Below are 23502 nucleotides of genomic sequence, written 5' to 3' on the forward strand. Positions count from 1 at the left end.
ACTGCTCACCGCTAGATCTGTCATTTTTTGCTAGGAAATAATGTTTGTTTTTTTTTTAACCTATTTATTAAAGATAAGTTAAGCAAATACGCTTTGACTCAATTTTGAGTATTGACCCAGAACAGGGAGATCCACAAATTTTAGCTAATGTTAGATTAGCATCGAAATCAGCTATGTTTAGCTGATTTACTGGACTGATTTCAATTTTTTGTTTTACAGTTTGTCTTCTTTTAAAAAGTTTTAAATAAAAAAAAAAATACAAAGATCCTTTATAGATATCTGCCTATCACATCAGGTATATGGCTTGCATCCATTTAGCAAGAGCTTTGACTTTGGGATCACCCAACTATATCGATACAAGCCTACACCAATCAGCAATCCTAGTGGTTTAAAATTTGGCAAATGAAATTGGACCTCCCTCTCAAAACACCAGTACTAGTAGGAGGTGCATGGATAGAGTATGGAGATAGTGGGACATATGCAACTTATCTTACAGGAAGGAGGGAGATGTTTTAAAATAAGGTCAAGAAAGAGAAAAAAATCTGAGGGGTAATTTTCAAAAGCAGTCAATGTGACTTTTAACAAACATTTAATGGTGTTGAATCAATCAATGTCATTTTGCTACTTGACCTCTGAAAGATATACCCCCCCTCATGACCAAGCCATTTTTTGTGATACAGCACTGTGTTACTTAAACTAAAAATTAAGCAGTCGTGCAACGCTGTACTTAAGTAAAACCTTGAATTGAGAGTAACTTGGTTTGAGAGCGTTTTGCAAGACAAGAAAAATTGTTTTATAAATTGTGACTTGATAAACAAGCGATGTCTTGATCTACAAGTAGCATCACGTCACAACTGAGTATAAAAAAGAAGAGAGGAGCCTCTAATGGCGCTTTTCCACTGCATGGTATGACTCAGTTGGCTCGGTTTGGCGCTTTTCCACTGCATGGCACCACATGGTACATGTTAGAACGGTTCGGTACGGATTGGTACAGCGGCACTTTTCCACTACATGGTAAGGCTCGCTTAAACAGTACCACCTCGGTTGGGGTTCCAAGCGGGCTGCACTTATACCATATCCCACAATCCTTTGCATGTAGCCTTGATTGTTTGTCACTACTAGCCACTGATTGGTCAGAGAATCGTTGTAATCCCACCCACTTACTACTTTAGTGGAAAAGCAAACCGAGCCAAGTAGAGCCTATACAGTGCTGAAATGTGCCGACTCATACCACGCAGTGGAAAAGCAAACTGAGCCGAGCTGGGCCAAGCAGTGCCGAGTGGAGCCGAGCCGGTACTTGCAGTGGAAAAGTGCCATAAGTGTAGCAATATGGTTACATTTAATGAAGGTACAACATTTAGTAACTCACATGGTTGATAATTAAAATAGGGACATCTAAGTATGCAGGCATCTGGGGTAAAGCTGTCCACATAGACCGTCCTCCTCACCGCCATCGACGTCATCCCTTCCACGAGCGCTTCAAGCCTCGCTTTCAGATCGCTGTACTGCAGGGTAGACTTCCCCATCACGACTGCAGAATGACGGTGGTGAGGAGGATGATCTATGTGGACAACTTTACCCCCGATGCCTGCATACTTAGATGTGCCTCTTTTATTCATCAACCATGTGAGTTGCTAAATGTTGAACCTTTATTAAATGTAACCATATTGCTACACTTATGCTGGCCATATACAATATCAAAAATCGTTTGAACTCATTTTTGAAAAACAAACACTCGGCCTTGAGAGCAAATGATCATGCATCATGTAATGACTGAATTTTGATCGATAAATCATTCAATGGACATAAATGAATCAGTTTTTTGCTCAGTTTGTCACATATACAGTGCAAACAGTTTGGGCGAGAAACACATTAACCTTACAATTTATCATTTGTCAGCAGAATTTTCCAAACTGTTCCTTCGATTTTTCAGCTCTGAAAAGTTAAACCCGATTTCCTACTTGTGCCCATTAACTGAACGAAAAACGAATGAACGGACCAAATGACAGATTTTCGAACGATTTTTCGGCTAGTGTATGGCCAGCATTAGAGGCGCCTCTCTTGTCTTTTATACTCTGTAGCTCCTGCTGGATTTTGCTTCTAATCCCCTTGTGGAGGCGCCATTTGTGGATGGACATTTTATGGTTACACAACCTATCACATTGCTATAATCTTTTTATATGGACTATAAACTGAAAGACTTATGAATAAATGGTTGTGGAATGAATCATCTGAGTTTCCATTATTCCTTATGGGGAAATTCGCTTTGATATAAGAGTGCTTTGGATTACAGCCATGTTTCCGCAATGAATTATGCTCACAATCCAATGTTTTACTGTATGTCCTTGTTTTCCCCACAAATAGAGCTTTCTTTTGGTGGTATTTGATCACCTCTGCTTTTTTTACTTTTTGCACTATAAACAAAAAAAGAACGACAATTAAAAAAAAAACTTTATTTTTTTTGTTTCTGCTAAAAAAACCTATCCAATAAAAAATTTTTAAAAATCAAATTTCTTCATTAATTTAGGCCAATATGTATTCTGTTACATATTTTTGGTAAAAAAAAAAATCCTAAAAGGTGTATATTGATCAGTTTGCGCAAAAGTTATAGCATCTACAAACTATGAGATATTTTTTATTTATTTATTTTTCTTACTAGTAATGGCGGCGATCAGCGACTTATAGTGGGATTGCGATATTGCAGTGGATATTCTCACACTAACTGACACTTTGACACTTTTTGGGGACCAGTGACACTAATAAAGCGATCAGTGCCAAAAATTATGCACTGTTACTGTATTAATAATACTGGCTGGGAAGGGGTTAACATCAGGGGCGATCAAAGGGCTAACTGTGTGCCTAGCCAGTGTTTTACTTCACTGTGTGTGCTGCTTTTACTAGGGGAAGAGATGGAATGTATCTGCAGGGACACAAAGTTCATCCCTTCCCTCCTGTCAGAATGGTAATCTACCTTGTTTACATAGGCAGATCGCAGTTCTGGCTCCCTGACTAACGATCGGCAGGTGCCGGAGGACATTGGGTACTGTGCCCCCGCCGATCGGCTTCCACTGTGTGTAATCATACACATGCGTGCCCCCTACCCGCGAATGTTGGATCATGTGTGTGTGTATATATATATATATATATATATATATACAGTATATATGTGTGTGTGTGATCCAGGGCACAGGTGTTGCCCAGTAGCTGTGAAACTGCTATAGGGCAGACCTGAAGCAGATAAAACACATGCACCAGGAAGATTCACCTGTAGTGAATGTCAAATTCACTGTTTTTAAGTATGCCCCTTTCTGTAAATTCAAAGGAGATGCTGGCATGCACTGTGCAGTTCAGGCTGTTTAAGACTGCATGTTTATTTTGCAAGTTTGTCTGTGTTCTGTATTTTGCTTTGCATAACACTAAAAGAAGAATAAGCTATATAACTAATTCAGCTCACCTACCATTATACCTCTTGTGGACCGGGGAAATTTTTACATTTCCATTATGAGTTTTTTCTGTGATAACTTTGTTATACTTAGACCGCATTCACACTGAAGCGGCACGACTTCGGGGGCGACCTGTGAAGTCGCGTGCACCGCGACTTCGGCGCGACTTGCACGGACTTCATACAATGAATGTCTATGCAAGTCGCTCCAGGTCGCCCCGAAGTAGTACAGGACCCTTTTTCTAAGTCGGAGCGACTTGTGTCGCTCCTATTAGAACGGGTCCTGTAGCACTGCATGGACCGCGACGGACCGCGACTTGTCAGGCTGACAAGTCACCTGACAAGTCGCGGTAGTGTGAATGGAGGCTTAAGATAGCAACGTTATACATACATTTTTGAGGACAAACTAGGCTTTTGGTAACATTGCCTTGCAAGAAAAGATATTTTTTTCCTATTTAACCTATTTATGAAATCCATAAAAATGTGAAAACATTTTTCGAACAGTGATCATTTTTTAAAAATGTAGTTTTACTCTAAATAAAGTGTTATTCTATATTTTGTCTTGATTAAAATCACACTAAAACTATTTTTCTGGTATAAAGCATGGCTATGTTAGTTATAAAAGAAAAAAATAGTAAGTAAGTAAAGGAATAAAGGGACGAGTTTATTTTAGCTGCCCTAGGCTTAAAAAGGGTAATAAGTTAAATATAATATACATTTTCTTGATTTAATTTACTTCTCTAACCACTTCCATACAGGGCATGTTCACCCCCTTCCTGCCCACGCAAATTTTCAGCTTTTTAGCATTGTCACACTTTGAATGACAATTACGCGGTGATGCAACACTGTACCCAAGCAAAAATCGTATCATTTTTTTGAGACAGATGGAGCTTTCTTTTGATGGCATTTAATCATCACTGAGTTTTTTTATTTTCTGCTAAACAAATGAAAAAGACAAAAAAAATTTGGAAAAAAAGTTTTTCTTTATTTCCGTTATAAAATTTTGTAAATAATTAAATTTTCCCCTTGATTGATGGGGGCTGAGGAGGCTGCACCGATGGTTAATGATGAAGCTGCTGACGGGCAATGATGAGGCACTAATGGGCACTGATAGGTGGCACTGATGGGTACCGATGGGCAGCCTTTATGGGCACTGATAGATGGCACTGATAAGAGGGCACTAACTGGCATCACTGATGGGTAATGATTGACATCACTGGTAGGCATCACTGGTGGGCATTGGCGGGCATCACTGGTGAGCACTGGCAGGCTTCACTGATGGGGCTGCACTGATAATCATTGCGCTGATTATCAGTGTAGATCCCCCCTGTGAGGAAAGCTGCTTATCAGGTCACCTCTACTCACATGCTGTCAGCGTGAGTAGAGGCATGATGATAACCAGCACTTCCTATTCACACTGTGATCAGCTGTGATTGGACACAGCTGATCACATGGTAAAGAACCTATGTCATAGGCTCTGTACCGTGATCAGAGATGCAATGTGATCCAAGCTCTACACCACACCACCGCTTACTGTGCTGCGTGTCCTCAGGGTCGTGCACTAGTGGCTTGTTCTGAAGGATGTCATATGACTTCCAGTCAGAACAATTAAACCACCGCCTGCCTGTCATTTTACTATAGGCAGAGCGGGACGTGGTAACTGCTACCATTACCACATGACAGGTCACACTTTTGTTCTACATATGAATAAGGGCTCTTTCACACGGACGTTCCTTTTTTTTTGCCCGATCAGGTCCTTTTTTTTTTTTTTTTGTAACGGACACGGATGACACTTGTGTCATCCGGTCCGTATGTCCGTTTTTCATCCCATCCGTTTGCGGATGAAAAACTGACATAATGCATGTCTATGTAAATACGGATGTCTGCGGATGACACCACTGACATCCGTTTTTGCTTCAGTTCCGTTTTTTGAAAGGAAGAAAAAATAGGGTTCTCCTCCGTTCAAAAAAACTGAACTGAACTGAACTGACAAAAAACGGATGTCAGAGGATGATCATCCGATGACATCCGTATTTACATAGAGATACATAATGTTCGTTTTTCATCCGCAAACGGATGGGATGAAAAACGGATATACGGAACGCCCGTGTGAAAGAGCCCAAAAACAGTAAATAAATACAATAAAAAAAATACATTTGTGTTGACACTTGCAGACTGTCAGTGTCCTTTTACACAGGATTGACTGCACTGATCAGTGTATTCTGATGCTCTTGTGTGCATCACTGGATCGAGGTCAGGCTCAGGTAAGTATAAGGGGGGCTGCGTGCAGTAGTTTTTTTTTTTTTACCTTAATGCAGAGAATGCATTAGAGAAGAAACATTTTAAGCTTTCACATATGTCATGGGACCCAACTTTGTTATTGCTTGTCCAGCCGTCCATAATATAAATATATATATATGTGTGTCCATAAAAGGGCCCCGAGGTCACCAGTCATCGAGTAAATAAGGGCATGTTTTCAGAAAAAGGGCACTGATGTTATCAGCATCCACTCCCTTGTTTAGGTGTGTTATGGGGCAGGGAGCCAAACTAGCCAAACTAGAAGTTCGTATGGGCATGAGTACAGACGATGCCCAAGATAGGCATGCTATCATTGATGGAACTGCGAATCCTGCATTATACCAGCAGTTTTTGCTTCTAAACATCAGAGTATTAATCCGTAAACCGAGGGCTCGTTCACACCAGCCCACACGTGTTTTCACCCTATAATGTGTGAATGCTGGTGTGCTGTGAGATAGATTACTTATATACATTGATTTACATAATACATAAACACATATTAGGTAATTAAATAAAGTCCCAACAGTCCAAACATAAAGTGCTTCAGTGCATCTTCATATTTTAATATGTGCTCCACCATATAACAAAAGTGCTGCGTCACCAGGTGAAATACTTGTTCACCTCAGGACAAGACCCTCAAAAGGGCCAAGACAGCCTAATGGCAAACAATCCTGTACATCAGATAGTGGGTCCTCTGCTCACTTCCTCCTTTTTTTATTTTAATGATTGCACTGTATGTGGGAACACATTTAGTTATAGCAGCAGCCTCACGTTATATATATAGGAATAGGTGGCAGCGTACAACATCTTTATTATTTATTTTGTGAGATAGATTGTTGATGCTTGGGGATGCCTTACAGCTGTATGTAGAAATACAGAATTTTATGACTCTCAAGGACAGCATCAGCAACACCATATTCTGCAATCCCATAAATTGCATGTCTATCATGTACTTTTTTCATAATTGCTTAGCTTACATACAGCAGTGGCAAAGCTATATGATTAATTTCAACTTTAAAAAAAATTGTAAAAACTTCATTTTTTGTGTAGTAATAAGCCTTAGGATCAGTGGCAGAGGGATGGTGGGAGGGATGGGATCAGTGGCAGAGGGATAGTGGGAGCGATGGGATCAGTGGCATAGGGATTGTATCAGTGGCAGTGGGATGGTGGGAGGGATAGGATCAGTGGCAGAGGGATGGAGGGATGGATGGGATCAGTGGCAGAGGGATGGGATCAGTGACAGAGGGATGGGATCAGTGGCAGAGGGATGGTGGGAGGAATGGGATCAGTGGCAGGGGGATGGTGGGAGGAATGGGATCAGTGGCAGAGGGATGGTGGTAGGGATGGGATGGTGACACTGGCACTCACCTGTTCTCAGTGTCAGTCAATCCCCCTCCATGCTCAGTACTCTCTTAGTCTGGACTCGGGGCCTCCAGTAGCAGCTCTTCCGACATGCGAACTCTGTCTTCACATCTCCTCACGTAGAGGAGAGCTCCCCCCTCCACTCTACTGGCCCATCAGCTGATCATCTGACTTTCTGCTCCACTCCAGTTTCCTCCTCTCGACATGGATTTGCTTGGAGGAATGGGCGGAGCGCTATGACAGTGGCAGTGAGTGCTGCCTGTAATGGCGCCTGTAATTAGTGGAGGTGCCCCCCCTCCCAGACCCTCCACAGTGTATATCCTGGACATAACGTCCTAATCAGTGCCAAGTAGCAGCGGCTGTAGATGGTCGGGCAGGCAGGCCCAACCACCCCCCTCCAGAGTGGCGGAACGCTAGGGCCCAGTCTACAAGTGCGACTGCTGTGACCCTGGTAGTTCCACCACTGGTGATCACCCAGGGATACTCTCCGGTATCCTCTCCTCATAGTGGTTTTGCTAAAAACTCCAGTGGCAAAATTTAGTAGTAGAAAAAGAAAGAGAAGAACGGGCTTCTCATAGCGTTTGACCTTGATGAGTCCGGTCTAGATTCCTCTAGACATATTGATCATAGAACCCCTTCTCGGAGTAGATACAATTCTGAGGTTCAATTTGAGGTTCCTACGTATAATAGATATTCCCCATTGGCACCTCCCCCCTCCAATTACCCCAATTATGAGGGTTTTCAGAGGAGGGGGAGGGGTGGTCCCCCAGGTCCGAGAGGGAGGGGCTCCGGCCATCCATATGGAGCCCCGAGAGGACACAGAGGAGGGAAGAGAGGCAGACCGAACCATCGAGGTCGAGGTTCTCAAAATTGGTGGAGACCCGACCATTACTATAAAGAACCCCATCCACCCCATTGGGATACACCCCCGGTGAGGGGACCACCCCAAAGACACCAAGGAGAACGAGGAGAGGATGCAGGGGTGGAAGAAAGGTCCAAAAGAAAAAGAGAAAATTAGGGTGCGGTATTTTTAATCTGAGTGACGTGATTTTTACCCCTAATGAATTAAAGGTTTTAGAATTAGGTCTTAAATTTGCCCCCGAGAAAAGTGTGAATAAGTTTCACACTTTTATTGATGTTGAAAAATACATTAGAAAATTTTAAATAAAGAATTTTTTTTGTGGAAAAACCATCTACATCTAATTCTGCAGAGAGAATGTTTGAGGGCAGTGGATTAAGAAATGTTTCCACTTTCAATCCCCCTATCTCCTCTAACCATTTCCTTTAGGTATTCAGGAATTTGGTGGAGGATGATATATACGAAAAATTAAACCAAAATACGAATACAGTAAACCCCCGCACCATCGCGGTTCAGTTTTTGCGGTCCCGGTATATTGCAGTTTTTTTTGTAATGTTATTTTACTATATAAATCATTAAAAATGAAATATTTTTGTGTTTTCCATAGCTCTTGCTATGTCTCTCAGTATCTTTTATGTGTTTAAATGAGTTTCTATTGTTTTAAAAGTGTGTTTAAAGACCTTAAAATGCTTTTACACGTACAGTGACAGTAAAAAAACATGCCTACAATGCATTTTAATAGGGTTTTTCTATTTCGCGGATTTTCACTTTTCGCGGCTGGGTCCGGAACGTAACCCCCGCAATGGAGGGGGGTTTACTGTATACCAAAAAAAGAATTTGACAAAGGTATGGAAGAACTGGCCTTGAGGACTAACATTGTGATTAGACCGGCTGATAAAGGGGGGGGGATCGTTATTTTAAATAAAACTGATTATTTTAAAGAGTTGGATAGGCTGGTAGGTGACATGGTCACCTACAAAAGATTGAAAAAAAATCCCACCCCTAAACTCAAAACGAAACTAGAGAAATTGGTGAAAAATGCAAGAGAGCAGGGGATCTTATCTAAGAAAGAGGCTTGGTACTTGGTACCAGAAGCCCCCAGACTCCCAACAATTTACCAATTGCCGAAAATCCATAAGGATAGAGCCAATCCTCCTGGGAGTCCCATAATTAGTGGGATTGGCTCAATTTTCTCTAGAATAGGAGAAAATGTAGATCATTTCCTACAGCCTCTAGTATCTACATACCCCTCCTATTTGAAAGACAGCAAGCACCTTATCAAACTCTTGGAAGACATAGTTGTAGAGGATGAGACGTTCATGGTAATTATTGACGTCGAATCACTCTACACTAGTCTTAAGCAATCGGATGTACTCCACACCACTACTCTAGCATTGAACTCTAAAACTAATCTTAAAGTTGCTCAGAAACAATTTTTGTATGATGCATTGAAATTAGCAAAGGAGAACAACTATTTCTGGCATCAAGGGAGATGCTATAACCAAATAAAAGGAGTGGCGATGGGCGCGAAATACGCACCCAGCATGGCGAACATTTTTTTAGGGGAATGGGAGAAAGAAGCTATTTTCTCTAATCCGAATCCCTCTCTAAGTCTATATAAAAGATACATTGATGACCTCTTGGTGCTATGGAGAGGGTCTGAAGACTCACTTAAGGATTTCCTCACTTTTCACCGCCACCTGGAATAGGGAACAAGTACACTTCTTGGATCTCACCCTGGAAAAATTCAATAATACTATAATGGTTGGGAGCCATTCCAAAGGGACAGTTCATTCGTATCCGCCGTAATTGCAAAAGAAACGAGGATTACGATATTCAGTCGAATCTACTCATTGAAAGATTTGTGGAAAAAGGATATAGTAGACAAGAGATTTCAAAAAATAGAGACAAGGTTAAACTGATTCCTAGGAAGGATTTGCTTGCTGATAAGAATAGGAATAGTAATGTGAGTAGAGGTGATCTGATTTTTAACTGTGATTATAAGAAAGTAGAGGCCATCGTGCGGAAGCACTGGCCTATTTTGAAGAAAGACCGTTCTCTGGGTTCTATTCTTCCTGATAGGCCGGTTTATCTAAAGAAGGGCTCCAAACCTCAGGCACAACCTGGCTCCGAATATACCGGACCCCCCAAGAAAATTGTTTACGTTTTTAGACCGGAAAGGCGTTTATCCCTGCAAAAGGTGCAAAACTTGCACCGTTACAAAAATTTTTAAAACAATAAATTCTTTTAAATCTAATTCCACTGGTTTTTCCTATAACATTAAAAAATTCATCACTACCCGTACATTGAGTACTAGAATAAATGAACATATTACTAATATCTATAAGGGCTACCCAAAGCATAGCCTTTCTAACTATTTTCGGTTATCAATGCCACAATAGGTCTGTTGGTTTGTGGCATTGATAAGGTGGAACCAAACTGGAGAGGAGGCAATCTAACTCCAAAAATATCAATGAATGAAACCAAATGGATCTATCGTCTACAGACTTTACATCCTGCTGGTTTAAACATTGATATAGACCTAAATTGTTTTATATCTAATTATTGATTTTATTCCATTTAGTGAGGGACCCTTGAGTTTTTATTTGTGATATGTTTTTAGACTCCAACTCATTTTATTGTCCCCAATGGATACCTTTTCACCCTCGTACTGATATCATTTATCAGTGATCCTACAATTTTCTAGTGAGGGACCCATGGGTTTCCATCTGGGGAAGTTTTAGATTTCAACTCATTCCAATTGTCCCTAATCAGTAATTTTTAACCTCTTACCTCTAATTTTATTATTATTAATTAATATTTATCATAGTCATTCAGAATTAATTTTAACAATAATTTATAATCTGCAATATTTACTAAATTTACCCAAAATAATCATTTAATTTAACTTTTAATTATGAATATGAATAATTTTAATAAGTTACCCAGTTTAATAATTCTATATGAACAATTCAAATATAAGTTATTGTTGATTATGAGATATTTTGTTTAGCGGTATTGGGACCAATTGTCATATGGCATATTCCTGCTTGTTATCTATCCCTCCGCCGTTATTTATTAGTATATAATATATGGGTATTTCCTGTGTGTGTCACACGATCTCCTCCGTTTGGCGATTCAGTGATTATTTGCCATTCCCAAAGATGATATGTTGGGGCTTCTGTCTTTCATCTATACTTTGGGGGGAGGGATTATTGTGATGGCGGAGTTGGATTGGATACCAAAGCGAGGTTTGGCTGTATTTAAGGCGTAGACGTAGTCACGGTCACATGCCCCTGATGACGTAAGCCGGCGTGCTTACGAAACGCTAGGACCTGTGACTACGCCATCCTCATTTCTGGCTTCTCGGTGGTACGCTTGTGGAACGCGGAAGGCGTCCGCACACCGGAGACTGCATGCTGTGAATTTAAGCTCTGTTTTATCCACATAACTGTAAGTGGATCCTTTTCTTAATAAACTTCTGTGGTTTAACGTACTTCACCATTGAGCCCTTCTTGTTTTTCCCTGGTTACATTGTTCAGAAGCCCATCTCCCAGGTTAACAGATTGGGATCTACAAAGGTTACGGGGAAAAAGTGCCTCCTTCTTATGCCTGGTGTTTATGACCTTATCCGCGTGTTTGACCCCCTATAATAAGGGGTCCACAGCTTCTGGTAAGCGCATACATATTTTGGGTGTTCTGGTGGAGGTGTATAGTGCCATACAACAAGCTTATCCATTGGTATTCAACATCCGGATATCTGCTGCTATTTCATGGACTGTTTTATGGACACTTTATTTGATTGATTGTGCTATTTTTACTACTACTAGATACTTTTTGCACATAATACTTTTTTTGCACAGAATTTTGTTGATTTTACACTTTATCGATTAACACAGTGGTTTTGGTTTAGCGCAATCTTATATTTAGCAATAAATATACATATGTTTTATCAATTTTTACGTTTTTGTGTTGATTGCTGCTTCTAATTTGGGATCACTCCCCCACAGTTTTTTTTGCTTTTTTGCTTTGTCACCATTCACACTTTTTTTATATTTCACTTGAAAATCTATTTGTTCCTCACAATTTTTTCATTTGCGCAGGTTTTCGGGTTTATCACCTTATATATTTCCCATAGCGTAAAAATGTCTAAAGTTTATTGTAAAAGCATCCGTTATATGCTTACGCACATTAAAAATTCCAAACACAGGCATCCCTAGGCATTAAAAGCAGGGAGCCGCTAAGCATCAGCATGCGTTCCACCTACACTAAAAGTTACGCTCAGTGTATTCCAACTTGGCACGTTTCGTCATTACATGACGTCTTCAGAAGCTGATAAAAGATTTGACGAAATGGTCAACCAGTGATTGTTCGGTTCAAACTTATGTTTGTACTAAACACTCAATTCATCCCTGTTTCTTGGTAAAGTTTGTGAGATGATTTTTAGCAATACCAAAACATAATGTACAAAATACATCAAAATCAAAACCACACATTCTCCAAGCCCCCTCCTGTCCCTGTATCCCCAATTATTTCCAAAATATTTAAAATATAGATAGGAATGTGATGGTAGAAATCGGCCACTATCAGAACAATATGCCAGTATTTAGTGACGTAGTACTACGTCGCTCGCCCAGGAGCCTGCAGGGGGCGAGCGCGCCGCCAGAGGCGCGCTCACACACCGGCTCGTTCACAGACACCCCCGCGCGAGTGACCGGCGGCTCCGATGTCCGCCGGTCACTCCCGATCTCCCGCTGGAGAGGGAGAAGGGCAGGCGGCTAATGTAAACAAAGCCGCCTGTCATTCTCCCTGGTGTAACTGCAGAGATCATACGATCCTGCTATGTAGGATCGTATGTCTCTGTGGTTACATCAAAAGCCACGCCCCTTGACAGTTAGAAGCACGCCCCTAGGGACACACTTAACCCCTGGATCTCTAATAAAGTTAACCCCTTCCCTGCCAGTGTCATATGTATAGCACTGATTACTGTAGTAATGTCACTGGTACTCCCAAAAGTGTCAAAAATGTCAGTCAGGGGTCCGATCTGTGCACCGCAATGTCACAGTCCCGCAAAAAAAATCGCAGATCGCCGCCATTACTCGTTAAAAAAAAAACAATAAAAATTACATAAATCTTTCCCGTAGTTATTAAACGCAATAACTTTTGCGCAAACCAATCAAAATAGGCTTATTGCAATTTTTTTTTACCAAAAATATGTAGCAGAGAACAAATTGGCCTAAAATGTTAAAAAATTTAGATTTTTACCTTTTTTTTTTTTTTTTGAGAATTTCATATAAAAAAATGTGAAAAATATTGTTATTTTTTCAAAATTGTCGCTCTTTTTTTGTTTATAGCGCAAAAAATAAAAATTGCACATGTGATCAAATACCACCAAAAGAAAGCTCTGTTTGTGAGAAAAAAAAGGACGTCAATTTTGTTTAGGTACAGCGTCGCACAACTGCGCAATTGTCCGTTAAAGTCACGCAGTGCCGAATCGCAAAATAGGCCCTGGTCTTTGAGCAGGAAAATCCTCCGGGGCTTAAGTGGTTAAATGGACAGCGAATAGACAGAGCTCCGCAGTGTAGACCTTTTTTTTTTTAACATACTATATCTGCCTTTCAACTGCACCAATTTGGTCTGCAGCCTCTGCTTGTAGCGTATCAGCCAGGATAAATGTGCCAGCCATTTGGGTATCACATGCATGAGAAAACACGTGACTGCCCCTGGGATCATAAGTGGGAGCAGCAAAAGGTACACACTTTCTTTTAGTGCACCCTTTCCTTCTCCTCACCACCATGTCATACAGGGCCCATTGCTGTTGTTCATTGCAATGGCACTAATATTTTGACCACCCACATTTTTTTACAGCTGTTTCAAGCTACAAAGAATTTACATTTTTTTGGCCGGTTAATATTCTGTGCTTCACACAAATATTTCTTTAGAGTTAACACGTTTTAGCACCACTAACACCCCAAACCCAATTTTTCCACTGTTGTTTCACGTTTAGCGAAGAATTGACATTATTGGCCAGGTAACATCCTGTGCTCTGCAAGAATATTTGTGTTGCTTTACATTTTGAAAGCACCATTAAAACTCAAAAGCTAATTTCCCCCCAAAAAAAATATAGACATTTTTTTGCCTGGGTAACGACTTGGCCATTATTGTTTGCAACTCCTTACAGTGCATTGTCATTATAAATGGACCAAACTTTGTTTCCACATGATTCTCATTATATGGAAATTTTTTGGGCTTTCATGCAGGCTATATTATGCTGTTTGTATTGTGCATTTTATCTTACTTAAGTAAGCTGCCATGATTCAGAATTATATCGGATACATGCTCAAGTAGTGTAGTGTTGCTCAACTGTGATAGATTCTACCTGGACTCATTCCCTAAATCTGAATTTTGTGGCCAAAAGAATTATACTTTTTGGCAGCTAATTTGTACATGTTTTTTCTCCCTTTGCCATAAGAGGTATAAAAGGATATACTACCTATATCTAAATGAATATACAAATTAAAGGATGATATTCTGTGCATGTTTTTTTTTAACCTGTCGCTAAAAATATTTTCAAGTGTAATTTTATTGTTGTGGCTGTATTAAGAATACTATATCCCATTAAAAAAAAGAAGAGATTCAGTACAGCACATCAGTGCCATTATAATATAGTGGCTTCCAAAAATAACAGCCTCTATGCTTATTTACAGTGCCTTGAAAACGTATTTATACCCCTTGATATTGTCCACATTTTGTCATGTACAACCAAAGACATAAATGTTTTTTTCTGGGGGGGATTTTATGTGATAGACCAACACAAAGTGGCACATGATTGTGAAGTGGAAGGAAAATGATAAATGGTTTTCAAATTTTTTTTATAAATAAATATCTGAAAAGTGTGGTGTGCATTTGTAGTCACCCCCCTTTACTGATACCCCTAACTAAAATCTAAGGGGAACCAATCGCCTTCAGAAGTCACCTAATTAGTAAATAGAGTCCACCTGTGTGTAATTTAATCTCAGTATAAATAAAGTTGTTCAGTGAAGCCCTCAGAGGTTTGTTAGAGAACCTTAGTGAACAAACAGCATCTCTAAAGTGAAGCAACATACCAGACAGGTCAGGGATAAGGTTGTGGAGAAGTTTAAAGCAGGGTTAGGTTATAAACAAATATCCCAAGGTTTGAACATCTCACTGAGCACTGTTTAATCCATCATCCAAAAATGGATAGTATATGGCACAATTGCAAACCTATCAAGACATGGCTGTCCACCTAAACTGACAGGCCGGGCAAGGAGAGCATTAATCAGAGAAGCAACCAAGAGGCCCATGGTAACTCTGGAGGAACTGCAAAGATCCACAGCTCAGGTGGGAGAATTTGTCTACAGGACCACCATTAGTTGTGCGCTCCACAACTCTGGCCTTTATGAAAGAGTGGCAAGAAGAAAGCAATTGTTTGCGAGAAGCCAAATGGGGGACACCGCAAACATGTGGAAGAAGGTGCTCTGGTCAGATGAGACCAAAATGTAACTTTTTGGCCTAAAAGCAAAATGCTATGTGTGGGGAAAAGCTAACACTGCACATCACCCTGAACACACCATCCCCACCATGAATCATGGTGGTGGCAGCATCATGTTGTGGGAAAGCTTTTCTTCAGCAGAGACAGGGAAACTGGTCAGATGGATGGAGCCAAATACAGGGCAATCTTAGAAGAAAACCTGTTAGAGTCTGCAAAAGATTTGAGGTTGGGGTGAGGTTCACCTTCCAGCAGGACAACGACCCTAAACATACAGCCAGAGCTACAATAGAATGGTTTAGATCAAAGCAAATTCATGTGTAAGAATGGCCCAGTCAAAGTCCAGACCTAAATCCAATTGAGAATCTGTGGCAACACTTGAAAATTGCTGGTCACAGATGCTCTCGATCCAATCTGACAGAGCTTGAACTATTTTGTAAGAAGAATGGGCAAACATGTCACTCTCTAGATGTGCAAAGCTGGTAGAGACATCCCCAAAAAGACTTGCAGCTGTAATTGCTACAAATGTAAAAAAACTACAAAGTAATGACTTGTAATGACAAGTAAAAACATTTATGTTTTTGGTTATAACATGACAAAATGTGGAAAATTTCAAGGGCTATGAACACCTTTTCAAGGCACCATATAACTGAAATTCTCACTGCTTCAGAAATGTCCTTGGATTAAAAACTGGGATTCCATGCATCAAATTTGTTCAGTTTCTATATAATTTTTAAGGAGCTAAATATTAATTTCATATTTCTGCCTTATAAATGCCTACTCCCTGCCTCCCACAGTGCATCCTATTAAACAAGAGTTTATGTGCCTCAAATGTGTACAATGTTTTATACAGTGTCTTTAGAAAAAACTAAAGAGTAACTCCACTTTTGTTGAGAGAAAAACATTCCCCCTCTAGGTGATCTATGTACATTTCAAGGTTTTTGTCAAACTTTGTTGTAGAGATACCTACCATATGTTATTCTGGAGAAAAAGCTGTTGGTTTATCTGTGTCCATGTGTGAAGTGAATGTGAATGGGAGTGGTTTTATAATTATAAATCAGCTGTTGTACTCGCAGGGTTCCAATAAGGAAAGTTGCAGGGTCTGCATCCCTTTAGACGTGTTCCCATTGGGAGTATCTCACCAAAAATTAAATTTTTGCTGCAGGGGATCCTCAAAATCGGATTCATATTTTACTGCAGACTTCTGGGAAAATCTGTCAGCCAATCACACAAGCAGGAAATTACATTTCTGGGGGAAGTTCTGTACACCATCAGTGTACAAAAACCCCCCTGGTTGTCATATTGCATTCCACATTACAGCGCTGCAGATTGAAAAGGAAAGGTCCTTTTTTTAAATTCAACTACAATAGGACAAAATGTATATGACACGTTGTATATGACCCATATGTCTCAATTGCATATGCCATTTTTTTATATTTTTTTATTTTGCTATTTTTACTAATTAAAATGGAGTTACCCTTTAAGTAACACTTTGCTATGCGTATTCTCTTCCTCCAAAACCCAAACACATACTAAAGAATACAATTCAATTCATTAAAGCAATTCAGATGAATTTATAAAATGCTATTGCAAACAATGCATTTATTTCATTTTTATGGTTGAAATATGGCAACTAGCTACCCCCCCGCCCCCCTCCATGTTGTCTACCAAGGAAAAGAATAAGGTTCTGGTAAGAAAATCTGCACATTTTACATATAGTGTCTTAGGCCCCTTTCACACTGTCCGTCCGTCGGACGGACTCCGTTTATATCAGCGGGTGATCGATCCGCCAATCCCCCGCCAATCCCCCGCTGAGCAGGAGGATGACAGATGTGTCTTCGCGCTGTGTGAGGAGACACAGCTGTCAGTTCCCCATGCATCTCTATGGGGGAATCAGATGGGAACGGGCCATCGCTGGACGGATGGAAAATAGAGTTTCCATCCATCCAGATTTGACAGATGGGATGTCAGCGGACATGTCTCCGCTGACATCCGATGCCCCATAGGGATGCATGGGGGGACCATTCAGATCTGCCCAAAAAATGGACAGGCAGGTCTGAACGGTCTGCCTGTGTGAAAGGGGCCTTAAAGAAATACAGTTTTTTTTCTTTTGCTTTTTTTTTTATGTTTGTTTTTTTGCAGAAATAGGACTATTCTCCATTTCTAGGATTATCTTCCATTAGCTCTTTTGCTGCCAGGCACTGAGCTTTACTTACTGCGGTTGCCAGACCATTCCATTTTTCCATTTTTTATATTTTTCGCTTATATCTTTCAAAGTTTGTTAAAGACCCCCTAAACCATACATTTTCTGAAAGCATTATAATCATTATAAGCTGACACAAACACAACATAACTTTCCTGCTAAATTCCTACTAAATCTAAAAGTTAAAACTGGAGTGATAAAAAATTCCAGCTAAATTCTTACTAAATCTAAAAGATAAAACTGGATTGAGTTAATAAATAACAATTATTGTACATTTTACATTGTGCCTTTTTGCAAAATGTTGAAAATCAAGAGTAATCTTAACTAAAACTGTAAATAAGAAACATACTTTAATAATCTGAAGGTTATCATTTTTCATTTACAGTTTTCATAGCTTGTAAAAGAACCAACAAACATACATTTTCTGGAAGCATAGTCCAGTAAGAATAAAAAGAAAGTGCTACAGATTTTTAGGTCCTGTGAAATTTGCACAAATGTTTATCAAAGTGATGTTTTCGCAAACAAAAAAAATAAAAAATACACTAAAATAATTTTTAGCGGACACGAGCACAACATTACTTTAAAAATTCCTACTAAATATAAAAACTAAAACTGTATTAAGTTAATTCTAGTGCTAGGTTAATTCATAACAAGAATTTTAAATGGCACCTATTTTAAAAATGGTGAAAACTGAAGGTACGCAAAACTAAAACTGTAAATAAGAAACTTACTCAAAAAAATATGAAGGTTATCATTTTTCACATACAGCTTTCAGAGTTTTTTTAGGACCCCAAACCATATATTTTATTATTATTATTTTTTAGGCCCATGATAGTTGCACACATGTTAGTCAAAACATTATTTTTAAATATTTAAAGTTAAAACTGTATTAAGTTAATACTTAAAAAATATTTCTAAATTTGATATTGTGCTCTTTTTGAAAATGGTGAAAATGTAAGGTATGAAAAACTGTAAATAAGCAAGCTGGAGATTGGCTATGTATTTTTCTATCGCCCAATCACAGTGCAATGGATGTGCAATGCAGTGTGCTACAATGTGTGGCAATGACCTGACACACATATAGTTGAGTAAAATAAAAAAAATAAAAAATCAAGCACTGCACCATAACACATACCCGCTGGGGGCCTCAGTGTGTTGCTGCATGCAGGCAGCCTATGTTACACTAAAGGAATGCAGCAGCTTCATGAACGTAGCAGGAGTGTGTTCATACCAGAATTCATACAGATGTTTATTTGACGAGTAGGTGTGTGGCCCCGAATGCAGACGGTGCATCCAGGAGTGCTCACCTGCACCCCTATCAAATTACGATCTGTGGCTGTGTTCATATAGCTGCCACATCCCCATAGACTAAAAGTGGCTTTCTGCATGCATCTCTATGGGACAGAGTGCCTGTGTGAGTGAGCCCTCAGGGTTTGTTCACAAGGGGCGTACTGCAGCATATGTCCGTGCAAGACCGTGTTTATCAGAAAATAAGGGTCATAAAGGTAGTGTAACTGAACCGCCGACCCACACTGTACTTGTGGTCTTCCATCAGTATACGGCTACCTAGCAGTCATGAACATATACCCCAGATTTTCCCAGCCTTTCTCATACAAAGCTAGCCAACAACTTAGCTCGTACAAGTTTTGGAACCTTCTCCTTTATTGAACAGTTTCACATTCAATTTATACACACATGAGCATATCCCCCTCCTGATCAAATCACAACACACAGGTCAGGGGTTGCCTGATTACATTATCCTATGCAGATGAAATTGTATACAGAAACAGAATTAACCTGAACAAATTATCTGGCCACCTGGACAGAACAATTTGAGGTCATTAACATTTAACATTTAACAATGGGACAGGCAGGCTTAACACAATCCACACCCCAGCTCAATAGATAAACAATAGGACAGTCTGTCCGTCTACTATATTGAAACACATGGAATACACATCTAGGTGTCACAGACTCCATGGCAACAGGCCATAGGTCTCACAGTGCAAAGTGGGATCAAATCTCCACATTTCTTGAGAGACACTGTTGACAAATATCACTCTCCCATCTGAAGCCATCCAAACCATTCTCTCAGCAACCCCCAAGTATATGTCCCTCACTCCCAGTGACGGTGAACACCGTCACAGGTAGGGATGGTTATTCAAATAATGGTTGCTGGTAATGGCCTGAGGAAGGTCACAGGGCATTCAAAACAACATGGTCAAGTTTGCCTAAAGGTCATTTGCCTGTTTTCACCTATCTAATTTCACTCACGCAGTCCACATGAAAAAAATTGGAAACCTTTTCGACAAAATTTGGATGAGCATTAAAACTGCTGATTATGCAGCAAAATCAAGTTCTCAAAGTTTCGCTGTTCATCATACCTAGAGTATAACACCAAAGTGAGTATGAATGTACAATTCCAGTGTCTAAATTCTAGACAAAAATTTCACACTTAATCTGATGGCCTTCCCACCTCATATCTATATTTTACAAATGTTGAAATGTTAATTCAACAATTTAGGTAAAACAACTCTTATAATTTAAATGGAGTATGAGTAGATTATCAAATATACCTCTTATTTACTTGAATGTTTTTGTGCTGCAGTTGGCCATTTTAAATACCGTATATACCGGCGTACAAGGCGACTGGGCGTCCCCCTAATTTTCAAGTTAAAACATAGGTTTTGGGCTATACTCGCCGTATAAGACTACTCTTGCTTCATATATACTTCTTACTTGCTAACTTGCTTCATATTTACTTCTTCTTGCTGGCGGAGCCATGATGAGGTCTTGTCTAGCAGCTGTTTTGTGTACACCCACTAATTAGGGATGTTAGTTTTGGGCCTGTTTGGCCCAAACAAACTATGTAAAGTAGTCTTAAACCTGGAGTTTTCCTAAGGTTCACATTTTATACTCAGCGTATAAGATGACCCCCCTATTTTTGGGGGGTGTTTTTAAGGTTAAAAAGTCGTTTTATACACTGGCATATACGGTAAGTAATTTTAACAATGCCACAATCTCTTGGCATTTAAAGTTTAAAATAAAATTGCATGCAGGCAGCCCTTTATTGCAGAAGAGTCTCTTCTGCAATAAGTCAAATTTACCCTGCTTGTTCATAGCCTTCCTTAGAATGTAACGGTGTACCAGCCAAGCGCCAAACATGATCCAGTAAAGGTTGGTTCATCAGCAGGAGGAAAAATAAAAAGCATATACGCCCATAGTGTAACCCATAAAAAACATTTATTCCAGAAAAAACAAGTGAAACTTGCAAAGGGAATCACACTAAGTGAATCCTTGGGCAATAGGTTTAAAAAACTGGATCACGTTTGGAGCTTTGGAGTTTCCCTTCATAAGGAGATGTAACACGTGCATTTGACCATACTATATGATGGTCCACAGGATCCGGTAAGAGGCTTTAATAATTGGTGTCACCTGGTGGTGGAAGCACTACGAATTGTGATTGTGGGGACACTGGTGGAGCAAGTGAATCGTGGATGATTTGTTTCCTTTGGACTTATATTTTTCCTCTTTAGCCCTTGTGTATGGGCTCTTCTGGAAACTATTTACATATTTGGTGTGATTTCTTTATACACCCTTTTCACCTAATAAGTTTGATGTCATTATATTGATTTATTTTTGGGTTTTCACAATATTGAGCACTGCTTCATATACAGTATTTATAACAATTCTTGCATCTAGTGTTACAGATTGCTTAAGCAGCTGCTCATTTGTAATTCATATATATATATATATATATATATATATATATATATATATATATATATATATATATATATATATCCTATATGATGTATGATTTATAATATATATTAACATTAGTCCATTTATCATTATTTTAATGCAACATACAATATTCCCCTTAGAATCTTAACCACTTCCCGCAAACCGATGTACCTGTACGTCGGCTTGAAGAAGTGGTTGTACCAGGATGATGCCTACAACTGCAGGCATCATCCCGGTACTGTTTTTTTTAGAGCCAGCAGGTCGGCTTTCAGGAGATAACAACAGCAGCCGCTCGACCGTTATCCCAGCAAGCAGGAGTGGACGTTCCCCCCCCCCCTCCCACTGCCTTCTGCAGCCTACATGTCCGCTGGCTGGTTGGAGTCCCAAACAAAGCTGGATTCGGCTTCGATCGGGTCTCCGATCATGTAACCCGGAAGCGACATCACAATGTCACTTCCGGTTTACTCAGCTGCCAATGGCTCCGATTTAAAAAAAGTTTCAGTATTCAAAAATGCCAATTTCGACATTTTGAATACATTGAAGTGCAGCGGAGGGGTCTGAGGGTCTTTTAGGTACCTGTCACTGCCTATTACCATCACAAGGGATGTTTACATTAAAAAAATATATATGATGTTTGGGGGTTCTAAGTAGTTTGGGGGTTCTAAGTATTTTCTAGCAAAAAATACTGATTTTAACTTGTAAAAAACATGTCAGAAATAGGCCTGGTCCTTAAGTGGTTAAAATACCAAAAGCTAATGGACAAGTAATTCTCTTTTTAAATGTAGACCTCAAAGACACTGCAAAATCTATAATTTGGCTTTCATTTTAATTAGATATTTTGTTTGCAGTGTAATTTGTTTAAAGAAACATATTTGCTAATTTATTTGAAATAAAGTATTATTATTTCTTCTTTTTTTTTGTTGCAGATTTTAGTTCATAAAAGCCTGGTCACTTTATAAACATGCCAGATGAAGCTGGCCATTTACCCTTCTACTATGGTAGCATTTCCCGTGCTGATGCAGAAGAGTTTCTTAAGCTGGCCGGAATGATTGATGGTCTTTTCTTGCTAAGGCAGTGCCTGCGAACTCTTGGTGGTTATGTTATCTCTATGGTCTTCAATCTACAGTTTTACCATTATCCTGTGGAACGACAGCTAAATGGCACTTATGTTATATTTGGAGGAAAGCCTCATTGTGGGCCAGCTGAACTTTGTGAGTACTACTCTAAAGATGCAGATGGGTTGTGCTGTGTCCTCCGGCGACCTTGCAATCGGCCAAGTGGGGTAGAATGCAAGCCTGGAGTTTTTGATAACATTCGAGATAACATGTTGAGAGAATATGTGAGACAAACTTGGAATCTAGAGGTGAGTAAGAAAAGATATTGGGTCACCTGTACTTTATTGGTTACTTTATTGGTTATGCAGTGCACCGCTGAAAGAACCTCTGGTAGATTTGGTCCTATTCCCCACCTCAGAACACACAAGGCCAGGCACACAGCTTTTTCCACATTTTTTGCAATGATTCAAAGATCTGTGTAGTTGATTCTTTTTTGTGGTTTTATTAAGGAACCATGAACTTGGATAGGGATGGGGAGCATGGGATACCCCGGAACAGAAACTGTACAACTTGAAGACTGCTTGACTACCACCCGCACAGATGTAAACTTAGCTTAACTCTGCATACTTTCTGGCCAGAGATCCTATACCTCTGAAATAGTAAAAAATATAGGGGAAAGGTCAAGGTTGGTTGCTACCACTTAATAAAGCATACCTAAACCCAAGAGAAAAAAAATGATAGTATTGTAGCTTACAGGTCCTGAGATATGGTGGCTGCATTCATTTTTTTCACACTTTTTTCCTTTTTTTTACCATGGTAATCCTGCCATTAAAGGATAAATTCACCTTTCTGAAGATGTTACACCCATATTTAGTGTCTGTGCACATATCGGAAAAACATGGACTTTTGAGGCACCATTTGAAAAAATCAATAAAGTTTATTCATAACAAAATTTACATATATAGCATAAAAATACATAAAAATCAGACTGCTTAAAGGTCTGACCAAACCAAATCTTGACATTGG

General features: G+C 39.6%; 1 protein-coding gene across 1 annotated transcript in view; it reads left to right on the forward strand.

Annotated features, from left to right (window-relative positions):
• ZAP70 (zeta chain of T cell receptor associated protein kinase 70) overlaps window positions 1-23502 on the forward strand; it is a 103997-nt gene that overhangs the window by 22195 nt on the left and 58300 nt on the right. Inside the window, exon 2 of the mRNA XM_082243473.1 lies at window positions 22348-22784. Within this exon, the coding sequence (XP_082099599.1) occupies window positions 22383-22784 (402 nt within the window). The 5' untranslated portion in view covers window positions 22348-22382. The remainder of the gene's footprint in view (window positions 1-22347; window positions 22785-23502) is intronic.

Source organism: Pelophylax lessonae (assembly GCF_965119305.1).
Source record: "Pelophylax lessonae genome assembly, chromosome: 1".
Lineage (NCBI taxonomy): Eukaryota > Metazoa > Chordata > Amphibia > Anura > Ranidae > Pelophylax > Pelophylax lessonae.